Source organism: Macrosteles quadrilineatus, unplaced genomic scaffold, assembly GCF_028750875.1.
Source record: "Macrosteles quadrilineatus isolate MER2022 unplaced genomic scaffold, UCM_ALF_1.0 Scaffold_1__1_contigs__length_201487025, whole genome shotgun sequence".
Classification (NCBI taxonomy): Eukaryota; Metazoa; Arthropoda; class Insecta; order Hemiptera; family Cicadellidae; genus Macrosteles; species Macrosteles quadrilineatus.
The window spans coordinates 67015702-67042012 of record NW_026542594.1 but is presented as its reverse complement, the minus strand read 5'-3'; the positions used below and the strand labels follow the sequence as shown (position 1 = coordinate 67042012).

The 26311-nt window shown below is 38.5% G+C and overlaps 1 protein-coding gene across 1 annotated transcript in view; it reads left to right on the top strand.

Annotated features, from left to right (window-relative positions):
- LOC128983475 (forkhead box protein O) overlaps positions 1-26311 on the top strand; it is a 106599-nt gene that overhangs the window by 57730 nt on the left and 22558 nt on the right. The window contains exon 2 of the mRNA XM_054402771.1: positions 22887-23176. Within this exon, the coding sequence (XP_054258746.1) occupies positions 22887-23176 (290 nt within the window). The remainder of the gene's footprint in view (positions 1-22886; positions 23177-26311) is intronic.

Genomic DNA, 26311 nt, shown 5'->3' with positions numbered 1-26311 from the left:
CACACATCATCATCACATGATACAAACCCTACGAGCTGCCCACAGAAACACATTATGTTAAACCTAGCCTAAACGTGATTGGATGTAAAACGTCACTATACTAAATTATGCTATCAAAACGCCATAAATGTAGCTTTTTATAAAAGATATACTGATTTAGGTGATAGTACATTGTATAACATTTTTGAAGTATGCAGTCTTGATTACCTATATAAAAAATATTTATTCCACTATCAGCATCACTGGGCTATAAAATTACTGTTTAAGATGGTTTGTGAGTACAATGTGAGCGATCGTTAGTCTAACGCCTACTATTTTGCATAATGTGAATAAATCATCTGTCTACTCTTTATACAAATCACCTGTTATCTGTCCGAGACCAAGAGACTGCGAGGGCTTGGTGTGGTGGGAGCGATGTGCTGATGAATATACAGGTGATATACAGTAGCAGTAACGTCACACAAGTGTTGCCCCGCTCACCTGTACTCCAATGGCATAACCTAGCTATGTATTTCGGTTTCATATTTCGGTTAGTATGTCATGTAGTACTTTGCTATTTATGAGCGAATTAATATATTTAAGTGGGTTCGCCTTTGATTCCATTAAGCGGTTTTAACTTTTTTTCAGTATACGTACAGTACTTACGATTTCTAAAGGGCAAGATGATGTTTTACTAAAGCCGAGAATGTTTGTTTTTACTAACTGGATTACAAGTTCCAGACCTGTCTATCTATGCATTGTCTGAAGATTACATTCAGAAGGGTGCGTGTCCACACGAGCCGTGTTTTACTCGAAGGTGTGAGCAATCCTTAGTTAAAAGCCTAATTTATCCGTCTCATTTATGACGTTCCTTTTTCCTATTCTCTACTTGTAACTTTGACTATGTCCCGATGTAGCCGACGGCTCGGCGCTCTCATCTCACACACTGTCCAATGATGATTGATCTCTTATTTATAGCCGCTTCGGTCAGTTCAGAATAACATCGCAATGTTATTTCTGTCCATATATCATGTAACTCATTCTCTATATTAATATATTCGTTTTGATACTGTATACCTTTGCGGCAGTAGACAAGTATACAAGAATTAAGTGGTGCAGTTTACGTTCAATTTAATGTAGCCTATTACTCACAAGATAATTTGTTATCTTCCAATTAAATCTTTCAATTGATTATCCTATCCTCCTTATGAGCGATGTTTGCTTGTATGTATGTATGCTTGCACAAAGATCTCGTAAACGGCTTCGACTATTTCCTTCAAATGTAAATAACTTATTTCCGGCCTAAAACCGTGTTCACTGCAGTTATAACTGCCGACATATATCTAATTACGTAAAAAGATCAATTACAATTTAAGATTTTTTACATTGGCCTTATGGGTTTTCAAGTAACCATGTTGGTTGAACAAAATAACAAGGAAAAAGTAAACAAAAGACTTTTAACATGTGTTTATAGCCATCCACATTCTTCTAGCAAATTACAAATTAAAGTACAAAGGAAAACCATCTCTTGTTACTACTGAGCAAAGATTACACTGAAGATTACTCAATATATGTGAAAATAGTTCCGATCAAATGCTAATCATTTTACTTGGCTCTCTCGTGCCACAACTTAATCCCCGAAGTACTGTGGCAATTTTCAGCAAACTTTAGATTTAACAGTGGAATAAATATTTAATAATACTTTATTAATTTCAAACACAAAATTTCAATCAGCTGTCTTAATTTAAACAAACTGTCAAAACAATGTTTATGCAAGTATAGGCTTTTTAATGCTACTATAAACGAGTGATTTTTGCCATCGCCTGTAAAATTGCCAGGTTAAAATTCCCATCATAATAAAATGAAATTCTACCGAAACGTAAATAATAAAATCCAAAATTAGTTGGAAATAAAACGTGAGTTTATTTATATTGCTTTTAAAATGAAAATAGACTACACCGAAGCACGGCTCGGTCCCCAGATACTCAATATTATTATTGCAGTCATCTCTTTATATAATATTTTCAGAAAATTATCGGTGGATTTTTAATTAGTTACAACTTATTAAATTCGATTGCATCAATTATGAAATGAGTAAAGTAGTGGACGCGTTGCATAGCGGTAAGTAACAGGTGACACACTGGTAGCGATTCGTTTGATGCAAGTTTGATGTGCACGAAACGCAGTAGTAAGTCTTTTATTTCGGGAGTTAAACTTTTATTTCGCTTTATCGGTAATGAAAGAAACGGAGCGACGAGTCATAACTGTGACAATAACCAGCAGTAAGTGCTCAGACATATTAGGAGAATCAGCGAGACTTGTTGCGCGGTGCCACTCACGCTTGTTTTATTCATCAGCTAGCACGAGAGTAGCGATATCGGGCGGCTGAAAGAAAGTAAAGGGATGAGAGAGGATGAAGAAAAATGTTCCATTAATCCAGGGTGGAAGTAGGCTGGGGCGCCGGGGTGGCGGCAACCCAACCTGGTAGAGCCGGCGCCGCGCCCGACTGTAGCGCTACATAGTGACTACTTACTACGTGCAGCTCATTGTAGCGCTTCATAGTGACTACTTACTACGTGTAGCTCATTGTAGCGCTCCATAGTGACTACTGACTACGTGTAGCTCATTGTAGCGCTACATAGTGACTACTGTCTACGTGTAGCTCATTGTAGCGCTTCATAGTGACTACTGTCTACGTGTAGCTCATTGTAGCGCTCCATAGTGACTACTTACTACGTGCAGCTCATTGTAGCGCTTCATAGTGACTACTGTCTACGTGTAGCTCATTGTAGCGCTACATAGTGACTACTGACTACGTGTAGCTCATTGTAGCGCTTCATAGTGACTACTTACTACGTGTAGCTCATTGTAGCGCTCCATAGTGACTACTGACTACGTGTAGCTCATTGTAGCGCTACATAGTGACTACTGTCTACGTGTAGCTCATTGTAGCGCTTCATAGTGACTACTGTCTACGTGTAGCTCATTGTAGTGCTACATAGTGACTACTGACTACGTGCAGCTCATTGTAGTGCTACATAGTGACTACTGTCTACGTGTAGCTCATTGTAGCGCTTCATAGTGACTACTGTCTACGTGTAGCTCATTGTAGCGCTTCATAGTGACTACTGACTACGTGCAGCTCATTGTAGCGCTCCATAGTGACTACTTACTACGTGTAGCTCATTGTAGCGCTCCATAGTGACTACTGACTACGTGCAGCTCATTGTAGCGCTCCATAGTGACTACTGACTACGTGTAGCTCATTGTAGCGCTACATAGTGACTACTGTCTACGTGTAGCTCATTGTAGTGCTACACAGTGACTAATGACTACGTGTAGCTCATTGTAGCGCTACATAGTGACTACTGTCTACGTGTAGCTCATTGTAGCGCTACATAGTGACTACTGTCTACGTGTAGCTCATTGTAGCGCTACATAGTGACTACTGTCTACGTGTAGCTCATTGTAGCGCTACATAGTGACTACTGTCTACGTGTAGCTCATTGTAGCACTACATAGTGACTACTGACTACGTGTAGCTCATTGTAGCGCTACATAGTGACTACTGTCTACGTGTAGCTCATTGTAGCGCTACATAGTGACTACTGACTACGTGTAGCTCATTGTAGCGCTCCATAGTGACTACTGACTACGTGTAGCTCATTGTAGCGCTACATAGTGACTACTGTCTACGTGTAGCTCATTGTAGCGCTACATAGTGACTACTGACTACGTGTAGCTCATTGTAGCGCTTCATAGTGACTACTGTCTACGTGTAGCTCATTGTAGCGCTACATAGTGACTACTGACTACGTGTAGCTCATTGTAGCGCTACATAGTGACTACTGTCTACGTGTAGCTCATTGTAGCGCTACATAGTGACTACTGTCTACGTGTAGCTCATTGTAGCGCTACATAGTGACTACTGTCTACGTGTAGCTCATTGTAGTGCTACATAGTGACTACTGACTACGTGTAGCTCATTGTAGCGCTTCATAGTGACTACTGACTACGTGCAGCTCATTGTAGCGCTACATAGTGACCACTGACTACGTGCAGCTCATTGTTGCGCTACATAGTGACTACTGACTACGTGCAGCTCATTGTAGTGCTACATAGTGACTACTGACTACGTGTAGCTCATTGTAGCGCTTCATAGTGACTACTGACTACGTGTAGCTCATTGTAGCGCTACATAGTGACCACTGACTACGTGCAGCTCATTGTTGCGCTACATAGTGACTACTGACTACGTGCAGCTCATTGTAGCGCTACATAGTGACTACTGACTACGTGTAGCTCATTGTAGTGCTACATAGTGACTACTGACTACGTGTAGCTCATTGTAGCGCTACATAGTGACTACTGACTACGTGTAGCTCATTGTAGTGCTACATAGTGACTACTGACTACGTGTAGCTCATTGTAGCGCTTCATAGTGACTACTGACTACGTGTAGCTCATTGTAGCGCTACATAGTGACCACTGACTACGTGCAGCTCATTGTTGCGCTACATAGTGACTACTGACTACGTGCAGCTCATTGTAGCGCTACATAGTGACCACTGACTACGTGCAGCTCATTGTTGCGCTACATAGTGACTACTGACTACGTGCAGCTCATTGTAGTGCTACATAGTGACTACTGACTACGTGTAGCTCATTGTAGCGCTTCATAGTGACTACTGACTAGGTGCATCTCATTGTAGTGCTACTGAACCTCACGGGTTTCATAATAAAATAATAAAGTAAATAAAAAAGAAATTGATCCGGTAGCCCATTATTTTTAAGACTACAGATTATATAAACATTTACATAATGATCATCATAGTCTGTAGCTCGGGTTCAGTGTTAAACATGTACACATCGTGGTTTAAACAAGTCAATGATGGTCGGTATTGAAAAATTTTGGGATAACGTATGGTAGCGAAATTGCTGTTTTCTTTTCTTTTTTTTACTTAATTTCGTAAGTTTCATTATAAGGTAGGTTTAAGTCGTATTGGTGGTTAGATTATTTTCGTACGTGCATCAGTGCTACTTACATCGCACTATTAAGTAACTACTTCTACTCATGCTTACGTGTGATTCTGCAGTCCGTCGGTCTTCATATCGCGACCATTCTCTCTTAAACAATCGAATTTTGTTAACTGCGTTATAGATAGTGCATATCTAGGCTATAAATAGTCTTATCGTATGGTTGACTTAAGGACAGATTTAATTTTAACTCACTGCTACAACAACTCTATGTGTGTGTTATAAGTATTGGGATTGTGATAAAACATTCCGAAATGTTACTTACGTGATTGAAACTGACTTTATTGGTGAATTTAGTGAGAGTAAAAATTATTTATTTGGAAATGATTTAGGTTAGAATTTAAGAAACAACTTTGCATTAATTTATCTGAAATGCTATTTTAAATTGTTTAGAAACAGCCCCACTCTTGAAAGCATCTGATCAGTCGCAATGCACTGTAGCAGTAGCGCTCGCCGGCTGTGATACATACACCGGCTCATTTCCACGCATGTTGTGTTGATGGAGTACCTCGGTGTCACACGTATCATGAATCACAGCTTGTACAGTACGTTATGTTATACTTACACATCTTCAAAGCTGGGCCTGCCCTAATGTTAAAATATTATTACAGTATTGATCGATTACAAAAATAATAAGCTGTGTTATGTAGTACGGCCTACAACTGTTAACTTCGCATTTCATATGTAATATTAATATGTATTTAATGTTCACGTATCTTTAAATTTTTAAACTATTTAAACCACCATCTCAAAGTGATTTCTATATTTTGATACTTTGGGGGCTAACCTCTAGCAGAGGTATGTAGGAACAAGTTGAACTGTATACCCCCCCCCCCCGCATCTAGAGATATAGCACATGCAGCACCAAGAGTATAATGCTAGCGACCTCATTGACCATGATCACGAGGATGACTCCCATATAGGCGTCGACATAACAGAGCGGCCTCCCCAACATTGCTTCATGATCACGAGGATGACTCCCACATATAGGCGTCGACATAACAGAGCGGCTTCACCATCATTGCTCCATGATCACGAGGATGACTCCAATATAGGCGTCGACATAACAGAGTGGCTTCACCATCATTGCTCCATGATCACGAGGATGACTCCCATATAGGCGTCGACATAACAGAGTGGCTTCACCATCATTGCTCCATGATCACGAGGATGACTCCCATATAGGCGTCGACGTAACAGAGTGGCTTCACCATCATTGCTCCATGATCACGAGGATGACTCCCATATAGGCGTCGACATAACAGAGCGGCTTCACCATCATTGCTCCATGATCACGAGGATGACTCCCATATAGGCGTCGACATAACAGAGCGGCCTCCCCATCATTGCTCCATGATCACGAGGATGACTCCCATATAGGCGTCGACATAACAGAGCGGCTTCACCATCATTGCTCCATGATCACGAGGATGACTCCCATATAGGCGTCGACATAACAGAGCGGCTTCGCCATCATTGCTCCATGATCACGAGGATGACTCCCATATAGGCGTCGACATAACAGAGCGGCCTCCCCATCATTGCTCCATGATCACGAGGATGACTCCCATATAGGCGTCGACATAACAGAGCGGCTTCACCATCATTGCTCCATGATCACGAGGATGACTCCCATATAGGCGTCGACATAACAGAGCGGCTTCGCCATCATTGCTCCATGATCACGAGGATGACTCCCATATAGGCGTCGACATAACAGAGCGGCTTCACCATCATTGCTCCATGATCACGAGGATGACTCCCATATAGGCGTCGACATAACAGAGCGGCTTCACCATCATTGCTCCATGATCACGAGGATGACTCCCATATAGGCGTCGACATAACAGAGCGGCTTCACCATCATTGCTCCATGATCACGAGGATGACTCCCATATAGGCGTCGACATAACAGAGCGGCTTCACCATCATTGCTCCATGATCACGAGGATGACTCCCATTTAGGCGTCGACATAACAGAGCGGCTTTGCCATCATTGCTCCATGATCACGAGGATGACTCCCATATAGGCGTCGACGTAACAGAGTGGCTTCACCATCATTGCTCCATGATCACGAGGATGACTCCCATATAGGCGTCGACATAACAGAGCGGCTTCACCATCATTGCTCCATGATCACGAGGATGACTCCCATTTAGGCGTCGACATAACAGAGCGGCTTCACCATCATTGCTCCATGATCACGAGGATGACTCCCATATAGGCGTCGACGTAACAGAGTGGCTTCACCATCATTGCTCCATGATCACGAGGATGACTCCCATATAGGCGTCGACATAACAGAGCGGCTTCACCATCATTGCTCCATGATCACGAGGATGACTCCCATATAGGCGTCGACATAACAGAGCGGCTTCACCATCATTGCTCCATGATCACGAGGATGACTCCCATTTAGGCGTCGACATAACAGAGCGGCTTCGCCATCATTGCTCCATGATCACGAGGATGACTCCCATATAGGCGTCGACGTAACAGAGTGGCTTCACCATCATTGCTCCATGATCACGAGGATGACTCCCATATAGGCGTCGACATAACAGAGTGGCTTCACCATCATTGCTCCATGATCACGAGGATGACTCCCATATAGGCGTCGACTTAACAGAGCGGCTTCACCATCATTGCTCCATGATCACGAGGATGACTCCCATATAGGCGTCGACATAACAGAGCGGCTTCACCATCATTGCTCCATGATCACGAGGATGACTCCCATATAGGCGTCGACATAACAGAGCGGCTTCACCATCATTGCTCCATGATCACGAGGATGACTCCCATATAGGCGTCGACATAACAGAGCGGCTTCACCATCATTGCTCCAGGTCCGAAAATCATTCTTCCTCAATTAATGCTAGTTTTAATGGGACTGTCGACCACATGATTATGTTCCAATCAGTTCTAAATAACCCTCGTGCCGCAGTCGCTATCTTGCCTCCCCTCGCCTAATGGAATATAAACTATAATAGGAGTGTACACACTGGTTGAAATTAATTGCAATAGGTTATTACACCTATTTGATTCTTCGCTTGAAGAAATAATTGTCGATGAAAATCCATTATGGAACGGTTAAGTTGATTCGGCTAAAAATTTCCAAAGGTAATTTTAGAAAATTATTACTTTTCTCTTATCTAATGTTTGAATTTAGTTAAACAAACGCGTGTAAAAGGTGAAATTTTAAGTACGGGTATAAAAAGTCATAGTTTAACACGCTGTCTTATATGGACTTAAGGAGAAGATTGTCAATTCACTAAATTATTATGGTTTCCGCATTGAGTCCTCCTGATTATGAATCTAAAACAAATTAAATGACAGTTTCACTTTATGTAATTTCATTGCGCTTTCAAGGTATGACTGGGGAGCTTTATAAATTCACCTGAACAATCTCAGAGCAGCCTTGTATAAAAAAAAATACAATTTACGATACCAAACCATTATGCCCTCTCACAATGGCTTCAGCTATCGAATCACTTGCGCCAATCGAAATGTACGCCAGCACAACCGTAGCTGGGACGGACTATATAGCAGCATTTGACCCTTTATTTGACCCTCGTTGTGTCCGCCATTGGACTAATGGTATCTCTGGTGACAGTTTCCACCCGACGAACGCATCTCTGGAGATTCCCAAATTTACTCATCGGTTTGGAAAATCCCAATCGGTATCGAAAGAATATCCACTTCCGAATATTACATGTCCGGAATGTCCGAGGTGCGTGCATCGTTCAAAATAGAAGACCAAGTAAAAGCTTGTACACACCATGAAATAAAATGTACTGCGCAAGAGTGAGATTTTCAATAGTTTTAAGGAAAATGAAGAAGGTTACTAACATATAATCATGCCAATAATCATGTCAAATGGGACAGTGCCGGATTACTGGACATCTAAATTGTAAGAAAATTGATTAAAATATGCAAAATATAGCAGTAACTGCAGGAATAGGATATAAATCACTAAAATACTGAATAAAAGACCTTTTACCTTTTACGACATTTTCCGTGCTCTTTTGAGGGTTTTCATTTCGCCCGACCTCAATTGCCCGCGATCTCTGCTGAACGAGATGTACATTTAAAATCTTTGTGATAGTTGCCAGAATTTTAGATACAGGTTCAGCGGAGTTTTACTGTACATTTTCCAGACGAATTTTCGATTCTGTCAAGGTTAAAACGCTTAAAATACATAGTTACTATCCTGCAGAGCTGATGACACTAGTTTCTCGTACTCGTAATATTACCTGATTCTGCGTACGACCTAGGTAGGAGCGACGCATGGAAGTGCTTACAGTCTGGGGTACTGTCCCGTCAGTGAAGCATTGAATGTTGGGTATCCTTCTTACATCGTTGCTGCCTTTTGTCTCAGTTTGTTACGATTTTATAACTACATTTCGTACTTCAAATTGCGCCGTCTTGGTGTATTTAATTGACCCTAAAAAGGGAAACGCTTCCCTGAAAGATCGGATTATAAAGTTTCAAATCAATATAATAATTATTAATAGCTCTACGTAGGTGATTCAAGGAAGGTCCGATTCTCGATACGAGATACCCGGTGACGTATATAAACAAAAACGAGATCAGACTAGGGCCGCGGCCTACTGACCCGGTCTGCAGCTACGCAACGTAGAATTTATCGACGAAAACAAGACGTGTCATGGGCACGGGGATCAGAGTGGAGTGGAGTGGATTGGAGTGAAGTGAAGTGACGTAACAGTGAAAGCGGCCTAATGACTGTCTGAGGAAAACATCCCTTGACAAACATGGATGGCCTCAGGAGTTCCGGGGAGGCAAGGACAACTCCTCTAATAGTCGCGTGAAAGATAACTCGGTGATTCGTCCTTGGATAGTTTTCCATCGTGTACAAGGTCGATCTTTGCCAGGGCTGTATCTTGTTGCTCGGGGCGAAGTAAAACCCCGTCGTAGGGATGGAAATGTGTGTAGAATGTATTTGACAATTGTTCTTACATTCAATTCCAATCATCTTACTCGAGAAGATTTTAGAAACAACAAGAATGCTGAAGTGATCATGGCATTCTATGTAAGCTTTTCTTTTGTAAAACATTGTTTACGGTACACGCAAGGGTAGGTTTACCCTTGACGATAGATATTCCATTTGTTATGGAGTTTTCCTCATTTTAGGGACTAAAAGTTCTGATATAGTTCTTCCCTTTACAACGCGGTTTAACGACTTAACATAATGAGGATCTAGGGTCATGAGTTTATTCATTTTAATTCAATACATAAGAATGGTTTCTATTAATACGTTTAATATTTCTCAATGAAGCGATAGTTACGTAGTCAGAACTGCCCAAGCTGGTGAATGTCTATTCTATTCGCCCTGTCATCCTGTAGGATTGTGGACCAAGGGCCGGCTGCACGGGCACCAAAGGGCTGCAACTCAAGGGGCAGGTATCGGCGATTGTGGAAATGGGGTCACAGTTGCAGATTTTGGCAGCCGCCACCGCTCCGGGGTCCACCGGTGCCAAAACGATTCTTTCTTTCACTGTAAAAAGTTTGGATATTCAAACCCAGATGGGCATATGTCTTGTCCCTTACTCGTGGCAGATGACTGAGGCCATCCCTCGACGCGTTTGATTCTATTCAGTATAAAAGAGTTAATTATTATTGATTTTGTAGTAAAGGATACTGTTATGAAAGTCGTTCGTCACCAACACCCATGTTCAGTTGGTTTTAAATAAAAAGATAATAATGTATTAAGTAAAAGTTTGTATACACAAGAAGTCTGTATTAGAATCACTAAATTTTAAAACGCTTCAATTGATTTTGACCATAAAATATTTCACTGTAATACTCGACAATGTTCCAGGTCCTAAAACTTGGAGACTTAGTTTTGCGGAGTCACATTTTAATGATTTTACATATAATTCGCATTTAAATCAAGCTGGCAAGCCTATTGAATTATGTCTTCCAATAAAGTGTTTATGGTAATTAGTTTATTGTCTCCTCTTGAATTTCCACAATAACGTGCACTTTTGTAGGCTACTTGAAACTTCATGAAATTCTTATGTATTTACGAAAAAGCTAACTAAAATTAAATATTTTTTTGCATAAAATCAAATATTTGCCGAAACAGCCTGGTCACTATGATGGGTCGCGTGCTGGGGGGTGGGGGTGGGTGGGGGGAGAGACAGCCAATCGCCAACAATGCTTTGTGAGCAAGGCCGCGAGCCGCGCTGTCATTGTCGGATCTATTCATTACATCATTGTAATGACTATCATTACACTCGACATTGTAATGACTTGTCCACGTGCCGGCCAAGGTCGTTGCCGCTACCCCGGGCTGTCACCTTCTCATCTTCTTTACATGATCAATTATAAAACGGAATTTCCACTTATACCGCTCAATAAGCTCTAACATTATTACTTGTATGAAATTTAGTAATTGTTGACAAATTAGTATAGGGCGTATCAATTCGTACTATAATTAATGAAAATTCAAGTTGCAACACTCATTGTATGAAACAATTAGGGTTGATCAGTAAAATATTTGCGAATATTCAAAGAGGGATTTTTGCCGTGGTCGGCAGGAGATGAGAGGGGGTTGCTAGGGGTGTGGATGTAGGTCGGTGTCAGTGCCGCTGAGTGGCGCCACTGACACCGACACTTACATACACCACTGCCATTCATATCCCACCTCGTAGGCTCTACCTCGGAACCGTATAACACATTACTTCAAACTAGGCCAACAGGGTTGCTATTATCAATTAGAAAAAATGTACTGATAATTGGTGGGATTTAAACCCGGAACCTCGCCGCCGCTGTACCACTAGATAAACTCTCTCCACGTCATGAAAATAATTTATTATAGCACATGCCATATATGCACAACTCACCCCAAATGTATTTATTATAGTTCGAGTTTTACTCAATATTCGATACAGTCATACGAACATAAGTTTGATAAACAAACATAACATAGATTTGTAAGGCAAAAATGGAAATTAATCAATTAATCTTACCTGTGATGCACTAATTAAATTTAAACTTTTATCGTAGTTATGAATCGAATACAATACCTGAAATGGAATTTTTGTAAAGTAGCGATGTACTAGGTTTGAACCTGAGAGTGCAAAGCTTGTTAGAACGGCTGGTAGTTATGAGTAATGTCAAGGGAGGGTAACACAGGTGTAGGTAGAGGTGTAATGGTCAAGTAAAAGGTATCACGGGAGTAAGTAGAGGAGAAAGGGGAGATGGCTGTGAGGGTGGTACATGGGTGTAAGTAGAGAAGTGATGGTCAAGTAAAAGGTATCACGGGAGTAAGTAGAGGAGAAAGGGGAAATGTCTGTGAGGGTGGTATATGGGGGTAAGTAGAGAAGTGATGGTCAAGTAAAAGGTATCACGGGAGTAAGTAGAGGAAAAAGGGGAAATGGCTGTGAGGGTGGTACATGGGGGTAAGTAGAGAAGTGATGGTCAAGTTAAAGGTATCACGGGAGTAAGTAGAGTAGAAAGGGGAAATGGCTGTGAGGGTGGTACATGGGGGTAAGTAGAGAAGTGATGGTCAAGTAAAAGGTATCACGGGAGTAAGTAGAGGAGAAAGTGGAATGGCTGTGAGGGTGGTACATGGGGGTAAGTAGAGAAGTGATGGTCAAGTAAAAGGTATCACGGGAGTAAGTAGAGGAGAAAGGGGAAATGTCTTTGAGGGTGGTACATGGGGGTAAGTAGAGAAGTGATGGTCAAGTTAAAGGTATCACGGGAGTAAGTAGAGGAGAAAGGGGAAATGGCTGTGAGGGTGGTACATGGGGGTAAGTAGATATGTGATGGTCAAGTAAGGTATCATGGGAGTAAGTAGAGGAGAAAGGGGAAATGTCTGTGAGGGTGGTACATGGGGGTAAGTAGAGAAGTGATGGTCAAGTTAAAGGTATCACGGGAGTAAGTAGAGGAGAAAGGGGAAATGGCTGTGAGGGTGGTACATGGGGGTAAGTAGAGATGTGATGGTCAAGTAAGGTATCATGGGAGTAAGTAGAGGAGAAAGGGGAAATGTCTTTGAGGGTGGTACATGGGGGTAAGTAGAGAAGTGGTGGTCAAGTTAAAGGTATCACGGGAGTAAGTAGAGGAGAAAGGGGAAATGGCTGTGAGGGTGGTACATGGGGGTAAGTAGAGATGTGATGGTCAAGTAAGGTATCATGGGAGTAAGTAGAGGAGAAAGGGGAAATGGCTGTGAGGGTGGTACATGGGGGTAAGTAGAGATGTGATGGTCAAGTAAGGTATCATGGGAGTAAGTAGATGAGAAAGGGGAAATGACTGTGATGGTGGTACATGGGGGTAAGTAGAGATGTGATGGTCAAGTAAGGTATCATGGGAGTAAGTAGAGGAGAAAGGGGAAATGTCTTTGAGGGTGGTACATGGGGGTAAGTAGGGAAGTGATGGTCAGGAGGTGGCGCGTCGCCAAATTTCAAAGCAGCTTAACAAGTGGGTAATAACAGTGTTCATTCCACGTGCTGCACCATGCCTCCCTCCAGCCATCGATTTGAGCCGCATGGTCGCATCAGTGTAACCGTGTAACACAACACACGATAAATATTATATTGAGTTTATGAAATAAATTATACTTTTGCACAGTTAGAATATTTTGTACCTTTTATCCATAAAATTGAAATACAGTGCATTAAAAACTCTAATACAGATTTACAGTTACAGCACTGAGAAGGTTACAGTCAGCATGATGCATACACTGGTCTCGCCTCTACGTACATGATCCAAGGGTCAGATTGGCTCTGTAGAAAGCCTATGTGTATTGTACCGTTTTTACAACATTTGTCCTCGAACATTTTAAATGCTGTCGAGAACAGAAGTGTTAGAAAATGTGACTGCGAATAAAACCATACATACATACAAATATACAACATAATTTGTTTTCTTAAGCTCTACAAAATTGTTAAAAGATAAATCGGGAAATTTTATGGTTTGAGGTTCGAAATTATTGAGGAAACCCAATTTACACGTTTGTACAAAATTTCGTGGAAAGCGGGTCATTTTTACTCGAGTTATCGTGTAACAGACACACACAATTTAGGTCCTGGATCTAACTGCAGTAGGTCTACGATGAAACCTGCGGTACTAGCTTATTCCCTATACTGTAAAGAAAATTAACTAAAATTAGGTGTTATTTATTAAGTTTTTGTGGTAATTTCGATCTTTGATAAATACTTGATACTTCTCTCATGTTCAGTTAACAATTGAGGACTGTGGTACGACACAACCGCACATACGCGATGTGTGCGGTCAGACGTGCCGCTGCCGTTGCGGTCCATTCATGGCAGTCTAGTGGAATGGATGTGTAGTAGTGTGTAAACGTAAACAAACGTCACAGTGTAAATAGCGCGGGAGTGCCACCTGGTCACGTGACCTTGAATCAGCTGATTGCCACGCGCCTGCTAGTGGTACTCCCGCTACCAACTGTACCTATGCTGCAGTGTCCGCCGCTTTTAGATTGAAATTACAAATCCGGTAACCGGCAAACCTAGCATCGTAATATACCCAGTCATTTGCCGCCTAGGGGACTCCGGCCAATCCCCAGTGGATCTGTGTTGGCCCCTCTTCCTCTATCAAGGAAAAAGGTTAGGTCTTAAGACTTGGAGGAAAGTGACCGTATTGCAGATCTTCTATGAAAAACTACGCGATAATTTAACTTAAATATCAGTAACAAGTCAACTTGAATCTGAGTGTACAATATTGTAAGGGTTACAAATGGATAGCTTATATGAACACGTAGATAGTTGCAATTGAGAAAAGACTGCTCTTACATCATTCTAATTAAGTTTCGCCGGGCCAGGTTTAGCGCTACTATAATTTAGTAGGTTTGGCAGTACTGTATTCACGGGTTTTTTAAGCGTTTACATGAGGACAAACGAAAGAGTTGCTTTAGTTTTTGGTTCACGTTTAAAATTGTATGTCCCCCTTTGTTAAGTTTCGTCGCTAATTATTTAAATTGAGATTTCGCATCTGATTTCGATTTGTAATATTTCACTTAATGTTTCTGTGTCATAATTAGTATGTAGCTTCCATAGTTTACATTAAAAGTGGATTGAAATAGTTGATGGTTGTTTAGCCAAACTAATTAGAAATCTTTAAACTGTTACTGTCCACATCAACGCGATGACTCAAGTAATTTTGGTCCAATTTTCGTGAGATTTGGGTTGAAGGTGTCGAGCGGAATAAACTGAAATGAGTTCGCAAACCAGCATGATCGGACCATGAGAACAGGGGTTTATGGGGGGTTTAATGGGATGAATTTATTTCCCCATTTTGATCCTCAAAACAATAAATAATAAATAAACATAAACAAATAATTTACTATATTGAAGTAGTTTGTACAATTGTTGGTAAATTTTTAAATTGAACATTCCCAAGTTAATTTAATTTAAATTAAGTAAACTTTTGTATTTTGCTCTTTATAGTTATGTTGATCAAATTTGGCACATTTATTTATTTTACCTTATAATATTAATATTTGCCGGAAACACTTTTTACCTTACCCGTAGCAGCAAACCTAGGTACTCGTTAAATCTAATGTTATTTAAATGTGAAATACTATGTCTTGTTTATGGAAATATTTTAGTATGGATCAAACTAAACAAATTGAAATTTGCTTAGTATGCAGGTTTGCTGGGGTGGGGGTTGTGTTATAACCTGGTCGTAACCATTATATAACCAGCAACCACTGAGGGTTGGATCCCTTGAAGAGACGCTGTTTCAATTACTTAATACCTTTACCAATACATATAATAAGCTACTGTGGACTGCTGTTGCTGTAGTTGCCTCCTACACTTTGGAAATTTGAGCGAATATTAATATCTTGTAAATTTACTTGTTCAAGAGAGATTCAAGAGATTTATTATACCATTAAGTAATAAATACAATAGGTAACGTCAAACTATTCTAAAATAAACAAACCAATGCATATAAATAATGAAATGTTCATCATTACAAACCATGCTGAAAAAAATGGTTAATTAATCTTCACAGCAAACAAAACAGCAAACCATGCAGTTATGGCAAAAAAAAAAAGAAAATGAAAATATTGACACATCTGTGTTAATCTCCCCATGATTATAAATTGATAACAAATCTCTGATAAATATATAACCGTAACAAAACAATGTCACACAGAGCTATGTAGTAAGCAGACCGTATCAGTTTTACCAACAATAACCATAAAATTACATTTTTAACAAGCTGTTAGAGAGTTAAGTCACGTACCGTTTTGAGAGTTTTCACGCCGTCATAGCTTACTCTGGTCATTGATTTCCTTTAAGAGTAAAATATTTATTTATAATGTATTATGAATCCAAACCAATGCGTAGTCTGTCACTTTGTTCACTTAGTTAATAGCATTTGCTTTATAGCAATACTCGTAAACAGTTTTTGGTACAAAACGAGTTTGATTTATTTTAGTTTTAGACTGCGTTATTCGTTATTTTTTTAAACAACAAAGAAATATACCTTTAATCAAGTTTTTGCCTAAAATAGGCCTACTACTGCATTACTTATAGACTGATTTTTCTTTGAGGATTTATCATTTGCAGTAAACTTTAAGCATAATAATTACACTCTTTAAATACTTTTTCCAAAAAGGTTTCAAGAAAAAGTTTAATTAGGAAAATGTAGAGACGTGATTTAATTCAATTTAATGAGATAATGAAATAATTCAGCGATGAAAATTTAATTACGTTTTTAAGAAATGAAATTCAAAGTAATAAAGTGGTGTTTGAAGCTGCGAAGTTTAGCGGCCAGTATTTACTTATTAAAGAGTCTTAGGAGACAACCTTTTATTGTTTCAGTGAAACTTCTCAAGTAAGAAACTGATCTCACTCAGCCCAGAAACTCTCGCTGTCAACTTATAAAATGCTTTTAAATATTCTTACACTTTTTGTAAATATTTGATTATAACAGACTGATTTCTACACCAATTCGATACAAATTTTAATGACAATTAATGAACTGGTCTATAACTAAACAACAATGTAGACTTATAAGTTTTATTTAACGAACAATTTTAACGTTCAGTTTTGATACAGGTAAGGATCGCCATTATAATTTTAGTAATAACCTAATTTAGCAATGATTCACAAGTTTTTTTTTTATGCAAGTTAATATTGAAGTTGTGTGTTACATGTAACCAAATGCTTCTATGATAATGAAATGAATACAGTATCTATGAATAGGGATGAAACTAATTGGGACGCCAAAGTAAAGTCCGATAAGCTTCCCTGATGACAACTCGACTGTTGGACCAAGTATAAAGGTCAGACTTTGCGACGCCCGTCCCTCCCTCCAACCATTAGATACAAAAGCGAAAGACAGAATCTCGATATTGAAGTGTAAAGTCTGGACATCTCTGCCGTTCCGACTCAAAAGACTTTAAAAAGAAACTTTACAGATTGGTTTCCAGTAGATAAAACCCAAGTCGGACCTTTTCTGGGTTAAGTGCTCGCAGAGTTAGCTTCCCACTTAGTGGTTCTGCTTATTCTGACATTTTGTTGATGGTGTTCGATCTTGCGTTTGATTTTAAAACTTTGAGTTGGCATAAATCAAGTACTTCAACAAATACATCACATATTTCATCTTACTGCACATATGCCATCCATTTTGTTGAGATCTTATACCTACGTTGCTGTCTTCAGTACTAATCAAAATCCTGAAACAGGAAATGTGATTTGGTCTCAGTGTGGTAGCGAAGTTGATGAAATAACTATCCGGAAATAACTATCTACAAATTGACGATATATAGCCTAATGTTGTATACTGGTGTACATGATAATACTAAGGCCAAGTGTGAGTCGCTGTATTATTTCAGTGTGTTTGGATCCTTTGCATTGCAGATAAATTCTTTATTTGGTCTAACTAGGAAAACCTAATAATAAGTTAAACAAGAAAATATCCACACCACCTCCGTTTCTTCCCCAAAAGTCGTACCCAATCTGAATTTCCGATCAGATTTATAAGTACTAGAGTCTTTTGCCACCGTCACGTAATAATTGTCTTCTCAACAAATCCAATACCTAATGCGAATTATGTCTGGAGTGTATCATATAGAGAGGTGGAGAGGGGTGTGACTGTGACACTGTGACTGTGTGAGAGAGAAGGAAAGATCCGCCGTAAACTAATCAGACAAGACAGCGTCGCCGCCAAACTCTAACTTTCATCTTTCACAGGATATCTGGATCCATAAAGTCACAACTTTTACGTTTACTGGTCCATTCAATTTATCGTGTCTTATGTCGCGTCCACGTGCGGTTGACAATAAATGACGTTACCTTATCATGACTCGATGGCCTTCTGTTATGAAAATAATAGATATAGCGTGCACATTAGCTACCCACTACGGAATAGCTTTCAATGAATTGAATCATTCAATTTAAAAAATTATCTTAGATTAGGCCTACAGTTCGCTTATAAAATACGACTAATTCGCAACACGCAGTGGATTGAATTTTATTTTACTAAGTTTTAACGTAATTTTATATTAAACACTATTGATAAGAGCCAATCCATTTATTGTTTTGATAAGCGATATCTTTGTTTAAAAATTAAATAAATAAAAAAACAGAAAACAGAGTGTAAAAAAATTACCTGGAGCCTATTTACGAATAATGTAGTGTGACTGCTCTAAAAAAATAGGTTTAGTGAATTTAAAGTCAACGAAGTAATCACTAAGAGAGACACAAATCAATCGTACGTTACATTTTATCGCGTCACGATTTATTGTAGTTTTCCGCGGAAAGAACCGACTAAGCGATTAATAACCGATTGGCAGCGCCACCGTCGCTAACGATCGGTGGCGAATAAATTCTAATGAAATATAAAAGACATTTGAGATTTATACGTTGAGGAGACAGGAAAAGACAGTAATTTTTCACCGGCAGATATGCGAAAACTGTGACAGTTCAGTGAGTCACTGTCGCTGATGTCGTTTTATGCGTCGCCATCGTTATCCTGATAGACGTAGCTATCGTTATCGCAGTTGCTGATTTAGGTAACTATCGTCATCCCTTATGCTGACAGACATATAACCAATGTTATCATTGATACTGATAGACGTGGCCATCGTCATCGTTGATACTAAAGACATAGCAATCGTTGTCGCTAATTGTGATAGATTGTCGTAATCATAGATTTTTATTTCAGCGTAGCAGTCGTTGTTGTTGATCCTGATAGACCTAGCTATCGTTATCGCAGTTGCTGATTTAGGTAACTATCACCATCCCTTCTGCTGATAGACTTATAATAATGATAATAATAATAATAATAAAACTTCTTTTATTTAAAGCGGTTTTCAGTAACAATACTGTTTTTCAAAACTACTCAAGTCAATACATACAAAAGAAATATTACAAAAACAATAAATGACTTATTAACTAACAATACCTTGTTGTCATTTAATGGTATTTTTAACAATACCAATGTTATCATTGATACTGATAGACGTGGCCATCGTCATCGTTTTAGGTAACTATCGTCATCCCTTCTGCTGATAGACTTATAACCAATGTTATCATTGATACTGATAGACGTGGCCATCGTCATCGTTGATACTAAAAGACATAGCAACGTTGTCGCTAATTGTGATAGATTGTCGTAATCATCGATTTTTATTTCAGCGTAGCAGTCGTTGTTGTTGATCCTGATACATGTAGCTATCGTTATCGCTATGCTGATATACGTAGATATCGTTATCGCTAATGCTAAAAAAAAACCTATCACTCGCCATCCAAGCGCAGACCATGATTCTCATTTAGCCAATCGTCTTCACTTCTATGTTTAGGTGGTTCTGATATCATCCATCATGTCACTGATGTCATCCGTGTGTGTATTTTTATAACACAAAATAATAGGTTGATGTGGTACCTATATTTCGCTTGACTTTATTCTGAAAAGGTTTTACTTTAAATGCCTAAACATCTCTATCATACTCAAATCATAAATCTTTTAAATCAAAATTAGTCTAATAAAATATTTCACCGATTCTTTGTTTCAAGTTCATTTTTAGGAACTATTCTATCACATAGTAAAAGACTAATTTTCACATACATATTTTGTTTTATTTTCATTTTTGTTTTAAATTAATACAAACTTACTGCCGTGGCTCCACAAATCTCAGTTGATTCTTCGTTTCGTATACCAGCCTCGTCCACCCTTCTCTGTCTTCTGCCAAGTTGACATTTTCACCCATCTCAACTTCGGCCTTCCCAATGGACATTTACCTCCAGGTGTGGCTCTCCAAACTTCATAAAGTCTTGTTCCTTTCTCTCTTCTTAGAACATGCCCTATCAAATCTTCCTTTAACCTTTGCAACAATATCTGGGTCTGTGTATAGTGATCTTAGCGCTCTATTTTTTCCTTTTTCTTCACATTTCTCCCTCCTGCACTCGTCCAAATATTTTTCTTAGAACTTTATTTTCAAACACCATGAGTCGTTTTTAATTTTTCTTGGACAATACCCATGTTTCACTACCATATAATAGAATAGGTTCAATTATTGTCATATATAACTGTATTTTGTTTCTGTGGGATAATTTATTTTCAATTAATAATGATGGAAAATAACGAGAATAGTCCTAAAATAGCATTTACTCCATCGTGTTCATAGTATCGCATTTCCTTCAACCATGGAAGTACTGCTAAATAAAATTTGATAGCAAGAGAACAGACTATTGTGTTTTAGAAGAAGTCTACAGTGATTCTCGACTAACGTTATCAATAAAGTAGCCACAACTCGCCGTTAAGTAGAGGTGGCAGTTAGTCGCGAAGCACTTAACCCAGAAAATGGCTCACTGGATTTTATCTGCTGGAAACCAATCGGAAAGTTTTCTTTTTAGAGTAGTTTTGGTGAAACGGCATATAAGCCCGGTCCAGTGTGGCGCCCACCACCATGATGACGTAGGCCTACAGCGCGCAGATGCATTGTCAAATCTTGCCTCACCGAGGCGCAAGTTATTTTCGTACTTTTTCAACCACCGACATAAAAGTTTGGCTTGTTATATGACTGTTGTAAATCCTCTGCTGACTTTTTGTCTTCAGTTGCACGGATTTTTATTGCAACTGGAAAATAATTGGATGATGTTTTTATTCAGTTTTGAATAAAGTAGTTTGTGGTAAATCATCAATGGAGTTGTTCAGATTTCGATTTAATTCTTCGTTTAACAGTCTTCGTGGTTTTGAAACCTAACATCGTTAACTTGTTTTATATTAAATTATTTATTATTTATTATTATATATTATTTATATTATTAAATCCATTATGGATTTGTAATGTTGCTTAAAAATTATTTAACGAAATGTATAAATTTCAACTACATGTACAACATATAAACTTCATGTTTACAAACTATTTTCCCTTTATGCAATCATCAGTAAAAATATGTGACTTTCTTTACTTATAAAACTTAAAAAGTTCTAATATTACTTTTTTATCTACCGAGTTATTTGAAAAAAATTATAATAAGAACACTGTTGAATTTCATATGAATTCAAGAGTTGTTCGAAGTCTTATTCTACTTGTAAAAAACTATTAAAACTCTCTTGATAAAAATAATGTATAATTTCACTACTGATGTTAATTATTAACATCGGTCATTTGATTGTTATCATAGTGTTACACAAGGGGACCGCCCCCGACCCCGATACCCCCTGTATCACTTCGACCTCTGGTAACCTATGATAATCCTAAACCTTAACGTCTCCTGATTACTATTTCGGTAACCTCTGTTATTTCACAACAGTGCGTTACAAAATTAAGTTTTCTAATTAGATTATTTAATGAATGCGTCAGTCCTACTCATCATACTTTTATCAGTTCGAGTGTTGCGAAAGTCCAACGGAAAATTTAAAAATGCATTCAGATAGTGACGTTGTTACTCGTACTTGATTGCATGTGTGTGAAAATGAAAGTGATTATTATATCATGCGGTATCTTAAAAGGTAGTATCTATAACTTAGGCATATGAACATAACTGAATTGAAACTGTCAAAACCGAATTGTATTTTTACTTAAAATTATATTGATATGTTCATCAGTAAAGGTAAGCCAGTATCTCAAAACCGAGCAAAGTAAATCAACAATCACACTATGAGGAATGGAAACATTTAAGACACGACGAGTCCATTTTTTCTGGAACATCTTGGAAACTTCAGCAAGTTGTACTTATAGCTGAAGAGTCCTTTATTGAGTGAAAGTCCATTTATTTCAGTTGAAACTTTAACTCGGCGAGGCTTCTTCCTAACAAGATATTTTATGTTTTATGGATTGACGAGAACCCAACTTAGAAAGTAATGGGTCTTGTATAGGCTACACTTCAGAAAGTTCGGTGGACGGTATGGCAAATATATTGCTTTGTGTAACATTCGTGACTTTCTATACAAATTTATGTTATAAAGCACTAAACGGCTGATGCTAAAATTTGATTTTGCGTACTATTCTTTTAGGATATTGACAATTAAACTTATATATTGTTGTGCAAAGTCCTTGGCCGCGTTGGGCTTAGATTTATTGTCAGGAATTAGAGTTTATCCACCATGAGAAAGTATAAGGACAGTTTTTCAATTAATTTATTTAAAGAAATGCAAACATTTAAACAGCTTAGTCGTTGTCGGTTCGATGGCAAAATTGTATCCATTAAAAGGACTAAAAACCCTGAAACTCTTCACCTATCAATATCAACTATGCGCACTGCCTATTAGTACACCTAAAAGTACAACAATCTAGTAGATTTGTCTATTTCTTTTACAAATCAAATATTGTCAGGTCAGGTTGGTCAAAGTCCTATGACACAATCGAGTACCAGCTGCAAGCCCTGGACCTACTGTATTCACAGCATCTTATGTATTGTTGCAGAACTCGATACGACACAACCTATCACTCCACAACCGCTTCATGAGGGTGCAGAACGAAGGCACGGGCAAGTCCTCCTGGTGGATGATCAACCCGGACGCCAAGCCTGGCAAGTCCGCCCGTCGCCGCGCCACCTCCATGGAGACGTCCAAGTTCGAGAGGAAGCGAGGGAGGGTCAAGAAGAAGGTGGAAGCTCTGAGGAACGGTCTAGACGCTACTCCTTCCCCTTCCTCGTCTATCTCTGAGAGCCTAGACCTGTTCCCGGAGTCTCCTCTACCCGGCTTTCAGCTGAGGTAACCACCATTCAACAATCTCATCATATCATTGTCGGGTTTACAGTTTACTGCTTGTAATCCCTATGGTAAAACTATAGATGGAATGTCTACTTCAGTATCCAACATATTCAATTGTAAAACATTAGCCAGTTTTCAAAATAGAACTACGGACAAAGTGCGCTGATAGCAATTGCTGATATATGACGAATACGCCAACTTTTTGACGAAGCCAAAACAGGAAGGATGATATATTTTAAACTATATAATTTTTTATGTCACATCAACTATGACAGTAACAAAAACTAATAGAGATAATCACGTATCTTGACTGTGGCACACTCGCGAATGGCTCAGTCAACAATGTTATACAGTGGATCATGGATGGGATGACATTTCAGTACAATAGAGTACCCACAGTCATAATTTGTGGCCTAGCCATCTATAGAAATCACGACTACAAATAAGTGTAATTCAAATGTTCTTTACAGACCGTATTCTAAAAACACGTTTACCCACCTGTTTCGTTTTATTTTTTTTTACAAAAATTATTTATTTTTAAACACTATTAGCTTCCCTGGCATGTGTCTTTCAACTTACCAATTCTTTGTCAGATTTCAGACGTTGAAATGGAATGTTTATATCTACTTGCATTGCTGGACATAAGATGATAGCTGTGTTCTCAAACAGCCTCAATTACACCGGCCCGTGATCTAAAATATGTATATCTTTTAATGACCTCGTATCATCACAGGTCTCTGCACCAACCAACACTTTTTTATGCTAACCAACGTATTTTTTTCTATGCTGTTAATTATTATTAGGTATGTATTTTCGACATTGGGGAGAAATATTGTGGATGTTTTAAGGGATACTCGTTAGAATTTATATTTCCGAAGCTGTAAATGTATGCTCTGTACACAGGACAAGAATCATAGGCGAATTGCGTATTTAAAATTAATCTATCTTGTCTATTCAGTTTGTAATATTCTGATAACGAAAGTATATCTAAACATTTCACTTTAATAGTAAAATACCCAATAGGTGAATGTGCTTAGCGGTTTAGCGGTTTTCCCGTACAGGGTACCTATCCCCTTATAGGTATTATCATATTAGGTCTAGTGCTAAGACCAAGGCCCTGAACAGATTTTTTTTTCATTTTTATTTAGATGTACGCACCTAAGTGTAAACAAATGTCAAGTGTTAAATAGACAAGCATACACAAACTTTGAATAATGTATTAAAGTTACTCTTAGAATAATTTCGTGTGATAGCTTCCACTGTCCACTGTTGATATTTTAACATATTAACAATAATTACCTCTGTAGATTAGACTTGACTGTCATTAACATATTAAATCTCTATAATGCTTTTAAATCACTTTAGAACTATAACGCAATACTTGTTAACAAGCTGATGCTAGAACAAACGCTTCAACTTTTGGCTTATAAACTTTATACTATACTATACTGTTGATTCACATTTCACTATCGCACTGTTGATTCTTCTCTCATACTAATACTAATAACATTGTATAGTTATTTGTTGTAGCATTTTCGTATCCTGTTTCGGCTCAAGTGTAATAGGCCTACAATGATACATGTTAGATAATTCGGAGCACTGTCGGAGTTCATTGTCCTTCCCTAAGATCTTGGAGTCAAGATTTATCGGAGGGGCGGCATTGATGCCTCGGAAGAGAACCGATTAAAAGGCCCGTTTTTTTGTGTAATGGCACGCGTCTGGGTCTGCGCGTGCCGTTTGGGTGTCGAATATTTTCTTTTTTTACGATTACGATTTTTTCACTCAAAACAAGATTGGTAGGGTTTAAATTTCACATACCTAGCCATCCTATATAAATTACGGGGTTTGTTCGGATAATGGTGTTTGTAACTTTCATCGCTTAGAATTGTTTGTTATAAACACATAACTGTTACACCTTTTTACATCTTTCGAGTTCAGACCTGGACTTGAGGTTAGTTTCTCTTTTGCTTCATGATTTTAACCATGTCGATTACCGTTTGTTAAATATTTTAATTAGTTTTAAAGCGTAAATCCAGCAACTTTTCATTACCATACAAGCAGTGTTGAGCTGTTTGCCTTTGTCACTCTCACAACTCACAGCTATGTTGTGTTTATTGTGTTGTTGCTAACACGTATGCTTGTGCTGACCCTATGTTTTGTCTGCAGGTCTGTCCATATGTGTAATATGTGGTACGCATCATCATTCATTACTATTACGTGTGCCGGTATGGTGTATGGTGTATGGTGTATGCTGTGTGTATGGTGAAGGTGTATGGTGTGTGTATTGTTGACAAAAGTGTGGAGAACTTCAGGTGGTGGTTGAGGAGGAATGCATTGATCTGTTGATATGGGGGGAACTATCATGCAACAGGGCTACAGTATCGGTAGACACCTCCTTATTATAAGGAGTCTACCTTACTATAATAGGTCAAATAACAATTACTTGGTCACGTTTTTCATATGCATAACAAGGTAAAACAATAATAATCAAATTCAATTAATTAAAACACCGAAACAAACAAAATAATATTCAATCGGTTTACTATTTCAAAACTAGCATCGTCATATCCTAATCACCTCTATAAAAATGTTTAGTTTTTATAATCACTAATGGATTTTCTTAATTTTTTAATTTCCCTTTATTAACTGTAACACAGTATTTGATGGTATGTAACACTTCAACCAGTAAATTGTATCACTCCCAGTTATGCGTTGTCATTATTAATTAACTGATCGCTATAACTAATTTTGGAATCACAATAAATATATCAGGCGTTCATCCTGATCATACAGTAGTCTGAAATATTACAACTATTATTTTGACGAGTCTTGTTGAATGACTTGCATGATAATATCGTGTGTATGGAGAGTTGGTTGGTGGTGGGTGTGCGTGTGTGTGTGTGTGTGTGTAAGACCAACGGTATTAGTATACTGTAGCTGCAGAACAATGTAGCGTAACATAATATACAGTAAACTATACGATCTTAGGTCGACATTTATATTGAAATATTGTATTGTAGTTTGAAGGTAATGTTTAGTAGATTTTACATAGTTCAGATTAGTGGTACAGTAAAGATAGATTTGTGGATTACAAAGGAAATATTAAGGTGGCCTCAGTTGTACTAAGTTTTGTCC